The sequence below is a fragment of the Mobula birostris genome, chromosome 7 (genome assembly GCF_030028105.1).
Source record: "Mobula birostris isolate sMobBir1 chromosome 7, sMobBir1.hap1, whole genome shotgun sequence".
In the NCBI taxonomy this organism is placed as follows: Eukaryota; Metazoa; Chordata; class Chondrichthyes; order Myliobatiformes; family Myliobatidae; genus Mobula; species Mobula birostris.
The window spans coordinates 170173600-170186271 of NC_092376.1; the positions used below are offsets into that span (position 1 = coordinate 170173600).

The 12672-nt window shown below is 41.8% G+C and overlaps 1 protein-coding gene across 1 annotated transcript in view; it reads right to left on the bottom strand.

The window, feature by feature from the left end:
• LOC140200569 (uncharacterized) overlaps nucleotides 1–12672 on the bottom strand; it is a 556670-nt gene that overhangs the window by 33683 nt on the left and 510315 nt on the right. The window contains exons 7-8 of the mRNA XM_072264083.1: nucleotides 10558–10902; nucleotides 8530–8796 (exon numbers count right to left, since the gene is read on the bottom strand). Coding sequence (XP_072120184.1) covers nucleotides 8530–8796; nucleotides 10558–10902 — 612 coding nt within the window. The remainder of the gene's footprint in view (nucleotides 1–8529; nucleotides 8797–10557; nucleotides 10903–12672) is intronic.

Below are 12672 nucleotides of genomic sequence, written 5' to 3' on the forward strand. Positions count from 1 at the left end.
ATACCCGAATGTGCTGGAACCCGCATGATGGTGATATTTTGCCTTGTCTAGCCAGTCTTGACTTTGCAAATAGGATTTCATAAAGCAGATCCTGGTGACCTCTAGTTGTACCTACCTTAATGCATGTAAGGGCCGATACAGAATCACTACATATCACAATATTATTACAATCAACCTGTTCACTCCATTCTAGTGCTAACAATATGGCAAACATTTCAACTGTATATACACTCAAGCAATCAGGTGTTCTCTTGCTAATTTCCACTCGATAACTTAGCACAACAATTGCAGACCCTGTTGCACCTGATTCTGGATCTGTAAAAATCTGTATGCCTTTATATTTACATTCCCTATAACTATGATGTTCACTAGGTATATCCGCCGTCTTATTACTGTGTTTAATCTTAAGCAATTCCAAATCTACCGAGGGATTTTCTAATAACCAGAAAGGTCTGACAGGCCACACTACACTTGGACAAAACTCTTTATTGTATACACCCATATCTTTTGCTGTTTGCTCTCCTGTCCAGCCAAAACTTTCTTTTTGCATCCTCTCCTTCTCCCAGCATGTCTGCAACACCCTTTCTGTAGGATGGCTATCACCATGCCCCCTTAAATTAATCCAGTAATTGGCCTCCAGCTGTTTACGCCGCAGCCTCAATGGCATTTCATTTGCTTCAACTTGGAGTGCACACACTGGGGAAGTTCTAACCACTCCCAAGCACACCCTTAGGGCTGAGCTTGCACGATATCCAGTTCTGCTAGCACACATTTTGCTGCTGACCCATATACAATACTTCCATAGTCTAATTTTGATCTTATTAATGCTACATAAATATACTTCAGTGATGCAAAATCAGAACCTATTCTAATCCAGCAAGATACCTCATGACATTTACCACATTTTTACCTTTAGTAACTACATATCTAACATGTTCTCTCCATGTTAATCTCAAGTCAAAGTGCACTCCCAAAAACCGAAAACTTTCAACTCTCTCCCGGTTACTTCCATACAGATTCAAATTAAGTCCCCTGACCTTTTTCTTTGTAAAGAACATGGCTTTTGTCCTCTCCACTGAAAATTTAACACCCTACTTTGTCCCCCATTCTTCAACCTGATTAATTCCATCTTGCATTTTCATAACTATATGTTCAATATTTCTCCCTCTTTTCCACAAAGCCCCGTCATCTGCAAACAATGACCTCCCTACTTCCGTTGGAATATTTACGAATATATCATTTATCAAAATGGAGAATAAAGTTAGACTCACTACACTCCCCTGAGGCATCCCGTTTTCTACAACATACTCGCTTTATAGCTCTGATCCTAACTTCACCTGAATAGTTCTCCCATTTAGGAAGTCCTTAACCCAATTGAACATCGCCTCCCCACCCCGATTCACATTAAAAGTAGCTTGATTAGGAGCCCCTCATTCCATAACATATCATAAGCTTTCTCAACATAAGAGAACTGCAACCACTGTCTCTTTATTTAGTTGATCTTTTCTTATTTCATCCTCTAGACACAACACTGAATCCATAGTATTCCTTCCTTTATTGAACCCGCTTAGATCTGTAGCCACCATACCTCTACTTTCCAAGAAGTACACTAACCTCTCATTTATCATACATTGCAGTTTTACATACATGTGACATCAAGGCAATTGGCCTGTAGTTTCCTGGCCTGCTGGCATCTTTTCCAGGTTTCCTTATTGGAATAATTATTGCCTCTTTCCAGCTCCCTGGTATTCTCCCTTCATCTCAGACTTCGTTATGCAGAAGCAGTAGTTTCTGCAGACTTCCTTCACTCAGGTGTTTTATCATACTATAACATATTTCATCTTTACCCGGCGCAGCCTTTCCTGATTTATCTAGTGCCTTTCTTAATTCTCCCAGGCTGTAAGGGACATCTTACACACCGTCAAGGTTAGTTTTCCTACATAAAGCCTCCATATTTTCAGCTTTTGTTCTCTCTCTACCTCTTTTCCCCTTCTCAGACAAATTATCAGAACTATGTACCACAACAAAAGTGTTTGCCAACAACTCTGCCGTTTCCTTATTTGTTACTGCAGTCATATTTCCATCACCCAGAACTGGGTACCTCCACTCTCTCCTGTCCCCTCCCATCCTTTTTATCATCCCCCACACCTCTCCTACTGAGTTGTGTTTCCGATTGAATCACAATACTTTCTCCAGTGCATCCTTTTAGCATGTCTTATTGTCCTCCTTGCTACTGCCTGAGCTTGTTTGTACTGAATCATATGTTGGAAGTTATGAGTTCTTTTAACCAGTTTAAATGCCTTATTTCTATTTCTCACTGCTTCCTTACAATTATCATCCCACCATGGTATTACTCTCTTCTTTGTTCTTCCTTTACTTTTAGGAATGGATTCTAATGCAGCTGATATTATACCTTGTTTTAATATGCTGTCAAGTGTTTCTATGTCCATTCCATCCCTGACCTGACTAAGGTATCTGTCACGTTTTTCCAGAAATTTCTCCCAATTGGCTTTCTCAAGGATCCATTTCCCACCTGTATTCTTAGTACACTAACCAATCACACACTGATGCAATGGAGTTTGATACTAATGTAATCAAGCACAGACTCTTTAGCTGTATTAACATCAATTTTAGTACAACTGCCATCATTTAGGCACACTAAATACTTCTCATCTAGCAACTCCTCTATTACCTGACCATTGATGTCTGTTCCGTCACTCCCCCATAATACATTATGTCCATCAAAATCACCACACCAAACAATGTTACTACTATTCTGCCCTTCTATCTCATGAAGCTTGTTTAACTCTAGTCTTTTGCATGGATTGAAAAGGAGGAGGTGCTTGCTGTCTTGTAGAAAATTAAAGTGGATAAATCCCCGGGACCTGACAGAGTGTTCCCTCGGACCTTGAAGGAGACTAGTGTTGAAATTGCGGGGGCCCTGGCAGAAATATTTAAAATGTCGCTGTCTACGGGTGAAGTGCCGGAGGATTGGAGAGTGGCTCATGTTGTTCCGTTGTTTAAAAAAGGATCAAAAAGTTATCCGGGAAATTATAGCCGGTGAGTTTAACGTCAGTAGTAGGTAAGTTATTGGAGGGACTACTAAGAGACAGAATCTACAAGCATTTGGATAGACAGGGGTTTATTAGGGAGAGTCAACATGGCTTTGTGCGTGGTAGGTCATGTTTGACCAATCTGTTGGAGTTTTTTGAGGAGGTTACCAGGAAAGTGGATGAAGGGAAGGCAGTGGATATTGTCTACATGGACTTCAGTAAGGCCTTTGACAAGATCCCGCATGGGAAGTTAGTTAGGAAAATTCAGTCGCTAGGTATACATGGAGAGGTGGAAAATTGGATTAGATATTGGCTCGATGGAAGAAGCCAGAGAGTGGTGGTAGAGAATTGCTTCTCTGAGTGGAGGCCTGTGACTAGTGGTGTGCCACAGGGATCGGTGCTGGGTCCATTGTTATTTGTCATCTATATCAATGATCTGGATGATAATGTGGAAAATTGGATCAGCAAGTTTGCTGATGATACAAAGATTGGAGGTGTAGTAGACAGTGAGGAAGGTTTTCAGAGCCTGCAGAGGGACTTGGACCAGCTGGAAAAATGGGCTGAAAAAATGGCAGATGGAGTTTAATACTGACAAGTGTGAGGTATTGCACGTTGGAAGGACAAACCAACGTAGAACATACAGGGTTAATGGCAAGGCACTGAGGAGTGCAGTGGAACAGAGGGATCTGGGAATACAGAAACAAAATTTCCTAAAAGTGTCGTCACAGGTAGATAGGGTCGTAAAGAGAGCTTTTGGTACATTGGCCTTTATTAATCAAAGTATTGAGTATAAGAGCTGGAATGTTATGATGAGGTTGTATAAGGCATTGGTGAGGCCGAATCTGGAGTATTGTGTTCAGTTTTGGTCACCAAATTACAGGAAGGATATAAATAAGGTTGAAATAGTGCAGAGAAGGTTTACAAGGATGTTGCCAGGACTTGAGAAACTCAGTTACAGAGAAAGGTTGAATAGGTTAGGACTTTATTCCCTGGAGCGTAGAAGAATGAGGGGAGATTTGATAGAGGTATATAAAATTATGATGGGTATAGATAGAGCAAATGCAAGCAGGCTTTTTCCACTGAGGCAAGGGGAGAAAAAAACCAGAGGACATGGGTTAAGGGTGAGGGGGGGAAAGTTTAAAGGGAACATTAGCGGGGGCTTCTTCACACAGAGAGTGGTGGGAGTATGGAATGAGCTGCCAGACGAGGTGGTAAATGCGGGTTCATTTTTAACATTTAAGAATAAATTGGGCAGATACATGGATGGGAGGTGTATGGAGGGATATGGTCCATGTGCAGGTCAGTGGGACTAGGCAGAAAATGGTTCGGCACAGCCAAGAAGGGCCAAAGGGCCTGTTTCTGTGCTGTAGTTTCTATGGTTCTATGGTTCTATGGTATGGATTATAATAATTCACAATCACCAACTCTTTCCTTACAGCCCAAACTTTTACTACCACATACTCTTGTTCACTTCCTATACCTAGTATTCTATAAGGAATACCTTGCTTTACATAAGTTGCACATCCTCCTCCTCCCCTCTCTCTCCTGTCTTGCCTTACTGCCACATAACCATACAAAACAAAATCCAAATTAAGTTTTAACCAGGTCTCCGAGATACACACAATATCTGGCTTTTCTCTCCTACTAGCTATAAACTGCTTGAAATCTTGTCCATTAGCAATCAGGCTTCTTGCAGTCCATTGAAGAAGTAAAATTTTTAGTAATATCAACCCACACATACTGTCTCCTGACTTGACTCTACCCTGAGTTCATTGTTTACTTCTTCCCATTTTAATCCTATCATATCCAAATGGTGCTCTGCAGCTTTCACAATAATCTGAATCCTTCCAGTTTTAGATTTGAACTCATAAGTTGTGTTTACCACTCCCGCTATAAAGGTCACCAATTTCTTCTTCTCTATCCATGCATTCTTCTTATCTTGCCTTTCTTTAGCTGCCGCTTGCTCTTTGCTACATCCTCCCTCATTCATTTTCTTCTGTCCTGCCAACATGACTGCCTCAGCATATGAGACTTTTTCCTTCACCCTTATCTGCTGCACCTACACCTCTTTTCTCAACACTTCACATCCCCAGTACGCTACACTATGGTTACCTCCACAATTACAGCACTTTAGTCTCACTCCCTCTCCACATTTTCCGTATTCATGTTTCCCACCACACCTTGCACATCTTCTCTTTCCTTTGCACACTTTGGCCACATGCCCAAACTCCTGGCAATTGAAACACCTCATAGGTTTTGATATATATTCTCTTACACTGTATCTTAAAAATCTAAATTATAACTCCTTTGGAGGCACCTTATCCTCAAATTCTACCAGAACGGTTTCAGTCTCCCTTTTCTGTGCTCCCCTTGTCATTCTTTTCACACACTTCACTGAACTATTCCTCACCCTCAAGTTCTCCACTAGCTCCTTCATATTAACACTGAGGGGAACCCCGGATATTCCCTGCTTGCAACCATTGACCTTTTGTGCTCCAACTCTTACAACCCTGGACACTTTAACTTTCCCAACAGTAGTCACCTTCTTTGCCTTCTCCATCTGCTCTTCGGTTTTACATCCTATCAGCAGGTTTCCATCTCCTAAAATTCTCACATGGTTCACTTCCCCTACTTGCCCTCTGATGATTTTTGTTAGCTTAAGTGGATCAATTTTCTTTACTCCCCCTTCCCCCTCAAATCTTACTACTACATTTAGCAATTTTGTCCTCGGGCCCTTCTCTTCAACTTCTCTTCCCTCACTTTCCGATCCACCTACACTAGACCCACCTCCTTTCTTTCTATTCCAACCCTTCACCTTCCTGTTCTTAGTCCCTCTCCCAACCTCTTCCCACTCTCCGTGCTATTGCTGTCATCATCATTCTCCCTCCCTGCCATCCTATCAGAGTTTTCAAGGAACCATGTACGACTATTGTTCTGGACCTATACAGGCCGTCAGTCAATATTCCCACAGAATGTCCCCCACAACACCCCAGCAGTTTGTTTGGTTGTCCCTCGGACCAGAACCAATTCCTGCTCAGCACTCATCAGCCGACCGCCAAGTCCCCTCCCAGCCACTGAAGCTGAACCCAGGAACTGTTTATGTAGCCAGCCAAAATGAGAATCATGTGCCACAATTAAGGCACACAACAGCAGAAGGGAAAACCAGAAAGCCTGGAATAAGGATCGATGGACCGGACCGTGAACCGGAATGCGGATTTCACGGACCGGACCATGACAATATTATGCCTAAACAAAGGAGACTACAATGGGATGAGGGAAGAATTCGATAGGTTAGTTCTGGGAACCAGGCTATGTTGTGAGATGGCTGAGGAACAGTGGAAGACTATCAAAGAGATTTTTCACAGTGCTCAACAAACGTATATTCCAGTTAAAAGCAAGTGAAATAAGAGTGGGAAGAGCCAGCCATGGATAACTAAAGTAATAAAGAAAGGCATCAAACTTAAAGCTCATGTGCACAAAGTTGCCAAGTATAGTAGGTAACTGGAATATTGGGAAAACTTTAAAAAGCAACAAAGAATCACTAAGTGAGCAATAAAGAAAGGAAAGATAGATTATGTAAATAAGCTAGCAGAAAATATAAAAACAGATATTAAAATTTTTATAATTATATAAAGTGGAAAAGGGTGGCCAAAATGAATGTAGGTCCCTTGGTGGACAAGAAGAGGAAATTGATATTGGGTAATGAGGAAATGGCCAAGTCTTTGAATAACTATTTTGTGTCAGTTTTCATGGTGGAGGAGAAGTCTACCATGCCAAAGAGAGATTATATCAATGTGATGGGAGGTGAGGACCCTGATACAATAACAATCACTAAGGAGGTAGTGCTGAGCAAACTTGAGGACCCAAAGATAGACAAGTCCCCTGGTCCTGATGGGATGTATCCCAGGGTACTGAAAAAAATGGCAGAGGTTATAGTTGAGGTCTTGGTGATAACTTACCAAAATTCTCTGGACTCTGGGCAGGTCCCTGCAGACACCACTGTTCAATAAAGGATGTAGGCAAAATGCAGGTAACTACAGGGCCAGTTAGATTAACATTTGTAGTTGGGAAAATACCTGAAGCTATCATTAAAGAAGAAATAGCAAGGCATCTGGAAAGAAATGAATCCATCAAGCAGACGCAGCATGGATTCAGCAAAGGCAGGCCCTGTTTGACAAACTTACTGGAGTTCTTTGAGGATATAACAAGCACAGCGGATAGAGGGGAACAGATGGAGGTTATTTACTTAGGTTTCCAGAAGGCGTTTGATAAGGTGCCATATAAGAGACTTATCCATAAGATAAGGATGCATAGAGTTGGGGGTGATGTAATAGCATGGATAGAGAATTGGTTAACCAATAGGAAGCAGAGTGTTGCAATACATGTGTGTTTCTCTGGAATCTGTGGTGAGCGGTGTGCCACAGGGGTCGGTACTGGGCCAGCAACTGTTCATGATATAGGTTAACGATCTGGAAGAGGGGACCGAGTGTAGTGTAGTGTTTGCTAATGACACTAAATTGAGTGGAAAAGCAAATTGTGCAGAGGATACGAAGAGTCTGCAGAGAGATATAAAGATAGATTAATTGAGTGGGAAAGGATCTGGAAAATGGAGTACAAAATTGGGAAATGCAAGGTCATCCACTTTGGAAAGGAAAATGGAAGAGCAGATTATTATTTAAATGGTAAAAGATTGCAACATGCTGCTGTGAAGAAGGACTTGGGAGTGCGTGTGCGTGAATCACAAAAGGTTGGTTTGCAAGTGCAGCAGGCTATCAAGAAAGCAAATGGAATGTTGGCCTTCATTGCTAGAGGGATTGAATTTAAGAGCAGAGAGGTTATGCTACAACTGTGTTGGATACTGGTGAGGCCGCATCTGGAGTACCGCTTATGGTTCGGGTCTCCTTACTTGAGGAATGGTACAGTGGCTGGGGAGGCAGTGTAGAGGAGGTTCAGCAGGTTGATTCCAGAAATAACAGGGTTAGACTATGAGGAGAGATTGAATTGCCTGGGACTGTATTTGCTGGAATTCAGAAGTATGAGATGATATCTTATGGAAACAAAAAATTATGAAAGGGATAGGAAAGTTGTTTCCACTGGTAGGTGGGACTAGAAGAAAGGGACATAGCCTCAAGATTCACAGGAGTAAATTTAGGATGGAGATGAGGAGGAACTGTTTTTCCCAAAGCATAGTGAATCTGTGGAATTCTCTGCCCACTGAAGCAGTGGAAGCTACCTCAGTAAATATATTTAAGACAAGATTGGATACATTTTTGCATAGTAGGGGAATTAAGAGTGATGAGGAAAAGACAGATGGGTGGAGATGAGTCCATGTTCTGATCAGCCGTGAATGGCAGAACACGCTCAATGGATCAGATGGCCTACTTCTGCTCCTATTTCTTATGTTCTTATGTAATATGTGGAACAGTTTATAATCAACAACTATTTCATACCTAATGTCAGTTAACTTTGGACTTACGGTCATCCACTCCAACATTGGTGTCTCCAGTGAGAACAATGGAGCCATTTTCCTGCACCTCCCACGTGTACAGACTAGGATCTCCTGTTCCAACATGTCGGACCATCAGATAGACGGTATTATTCAGGTGGATCTGATCAGTGTTGTTGCTCCTCTGGGATGAGCCTGTTGGTTTCCAGTGAAGACTGACAGTATCTGGGAGCCTGGAGATGGTACAGCTCAGGGTGACGTCACTGCCCATTACAGGGCTCTGTGAGTCGGCCTCAACTGTGGAAACAGATACATGATGTGTGGTTCACTTCCCCACAGACTCTCTGAACTGCTCCAGGCAGGATTGTCATTTCCCTGCAGACAGATAGTTAACCAAACACTGACCAACTGTGCTCAGTTTATCTGAGGGAATTTTGTTCCAGTAACTTAATATCAATTTAGTGTTTTGGAGTTTGATGATCTACATATATCTTAGCATATGAATAAAAAATTATGCCTCAAATCTTAGAGCAGTTTGTAAATTCTTCATATTTTCATCAGTTCAGTAATTTCCCATTAATCCATAGCGGAAGGCTTAAAACAGATCACCAGGTGGGAGAACTGGGAATTAGTGACCATAAGACCATAAGACAAAGGAGCAGAAGTAGGCCATTCAGCCCATCAAGTCTGCTCCACCATTTTATCATGAGCTGATACATTTTCTCCAATTTAGTCCCACTCCCCTGCCTTCTCACCATAACCTTTGATGCCCTGGTTACTCAGATACCTATCAATCTCTGCCTTAAATACACCCAATGACTTGGCCTCCACTGCTGCCCATGGCAACAAATTCCATAGATTCACCACCCTCTGACTAAAAAAATTTCTTCGCATCTCTGTTCTGAAAGGGCGCCCTTCAATCCTTAAGTCATGCCCTCTCGTACTAGACACCCCATCAAGGGAAACAACTTTGCCACATCCACTCTCTCCATGCCTTTTAACATTCGAAATGTTTCTATGAGGTCTCCCCTCATTCTTCTAAACTCCAAGGAATACAGTCCAAGAGCGGACAAACGTTCCTCATATGTTAACCCTCTCATTCCCGGAATTGTTCTAGTGAATCTTCTCTGTACCCTCCCCAACGTCAGAACATCCTTTCTTAAATAAGGAGACCAAAACTGCCCACAGTACTCCAAGTGAGGTCTCACCAGCACCTTATAGAGCCTCAACGTCACATCCCTGCTCCTATACTATATTCCTCTAGAAATGAATGCCAACATTGCATTCGCCTTCTTCACTACTGACTCAACCTGGAGGTTAACTTTAAGGGTATCCTGTACGAGGACTCCCAAGTCCCATTGCATCTCAGAACTTTGAATTCTTTCCCCATTTAAATAATAGTCTGCCTGTTTATTTTTTCTGCCAAAGTGCATAACCATACACTTTCCAACATTGTACTTCAGTTGCCACCTCTCTGCCCATTCTTCCAATGTATCCAAGTCTCTCTGCAGACTCTCCGTTTCCTCAGCACTACCGGCCCCATTCATCCCGACAGCAGATTCAAACTTCCACATAAAGTTGTTCATGTGTGAAAATCTCAACATTTTCTTCAATGCCAATATGGGTAATTTTGCTGAGCATGAGCACCTCTGCTGCCATTCCAATTTCAAAATCAGAGATTTTGTCACAGATGAGCTGTAGTTTAGATATTCAGACCAGAGCCATTTTCCACAGCTCTCACCACAAGTTCAATCCCATCACCTCCAACTCTGCAGCAATGTGTATACAAAACTGACCAAATAAATGACTCAAATATTGTTACCCACCAATTTTAATACATAATTCATGTTATGCTGCATTCTGGGTAAGAGGATCACTGTTCAAAGTTAATTTATTAACGAAGAATGCATCTGTCACCAATACTAACTTGAGATTTGTTTTCTTGCAGGCATGTACAGGAAATATACAGACACAATCCCAACATTATGTGATAAATCTGAAGAAATAGTCACAGGAAAATTATGTTTTTGAACCCATTCTATTCATTAACCAACATACCTTTGATCCCAAGTATTTCACACTGTCTCAGGATTTTCCCACCGGACTGTGTCTGATTCCAGGTGAACAGTCCTGCAAGTTGAAAGGTGGGCTCCCTGATTCTCAGATTAAGGGTACCCCGGTCCACATGTAACCTCTCCGAAATGTCTGGTATTTTACTGAACTCATCACTCCATTGTACGGCCCACCGCTGATCTTCTCTGTGAAAAGTGGCCAATCGCTTTGTGGTTTGTTGCCCTGTGTGTGGCCTCCATTCCAAATCAATGGAGTCACTTCCAGGATTGTCTGGCCCCTTCAATACAAAGTCCCCTTCCTGATGGAGAAAGTAAATAGAATTCCCGCTTCCTGCAAATGGGAAGGAAAATGTAATCAGACAACAGCTTCTCAATGTGATCTGTGTCATGAGGAACAGATGGAAAATTAATTTTGAGGAAGTTGTGAGTTCTGATTCCATTCACAGTTTCTGATTAAAATTGTTTGGGATTTCTCACACATCCGTTCGGCCCCTGGCACGACGAGTGCTGGCAATATCGGAAACCAAGTGCAGAGAAAAGAAAGAACATGTAGAGATGCAGTTGAGAGTTCATTCATAAAAATTCCAAGACATTGTGGCTCAGCCAAGCGGCACTGCGAGAAGTAATGTTCTCAAACTAGGACCCGGTAATCAGAGCGAATTGGGCATTTGCTTCAAGTGTACATGGAACACCGAATTTCTGAGCCTATCAAAATAAACTTAATAAGCTTAAACAGAAGGCACCAGGAGACCACAATGCAAAGCTGTGAGAAAAGAAAACACACAAGCAACTCTAAATGATTGACGACTCTCACTGAAGAAAAATAAACCAGTTCAGGTGCTCTGAAACTTCAGAACCCAATACTCTTTGGTCTACCCCCAGCAGAGCTGAAGGTCTCATTACAGCTCCTGAAATTAATATGAACCTTTCTGAATCACAAAGTGTTTTTAACAAGAATAATGTTTCATAACAATCAATTAAATAAGGTAATTAAAAAATCAAATGACTAAGAAAATTGATTAGTGCAGCAATGAAAAGTGAGGTTCACATGCATTTTGGTGAGGCTTTTCCAATGCCGCCCCCCCCCCCCATGACAGGTTGCTTGGCATTTCCTGACTGGAGATCAGCACCAAGTGGTGTACCACGGGGTCCATGGCTCTCATGCAGTTTGTATAGACCATATCAACACCCTCTCTCATCCACCTTTCTTGGTTATCTCTTCAAATCTCAATCAGATTTGATCTCCCAAATGTAGGGCTGTGTTGACTGTCCCAAATCAATTCCAGTCTTTCCAAATACATGTAAACCTTGTCCCTCAGAATCTTCTTCAGTAACTTATAAATGGGAGATGTTAAGCTTACTGGTCTATAATTCTGAGGTTTTACTTTGCAGCCCTTCTGAAATAAAGGCCACTATTACCCACCATCCAATCACCCAGCACTTCACTTTTCATTAATACTGATGGATTTACCTTAACTGTGGCTCTGCAGTTTCTTCTCTAGCTTCCATCAGTGCCTTTGGATACACTAGATCAGGCCCAGAAGACTTATCTACCTTCATACATTTAAAGATGCTCAGCATCTCGTCCACTGTAATGTGGACTAGTTAATACAAACAAGAACCAATTGTCCATCTAGTACAAGGCTTGTCACTTTTATACACCCTATTGTCGACAGAGAGAGCTATCCCTCAACACAGTGATAAAAGAATAATGTTTTGATTGCCTCGCACTTCTTCCTTAAAAGCCTTCACATTGTCCACAAATCTCAGATTTTTCAAAGATACATTGTCAGTGGAGATTTTCAACCATTGTACACTTGTATTTCTATACAAGACTTGTATGCAACCAAATAAGAGCATAAGGCATTGGAACAGAATTTGGCTTATCGCGACTGCTCAAGATCATGGCTGATATACATTCCATACACACCTGATTCTCATGACTTCTCCTGTAATGTTTTATGTCCGTCATTGACCTCCGCTTTAAATATACCCAAAGACTTGGTCTCCACAGCTGCAAATGGTAATGAATTCCACAAATTCACGCTACCCTGCCTAAAGAAATTCCTCCTCATCACTGTTCTTAAGGAATATCCTTCAT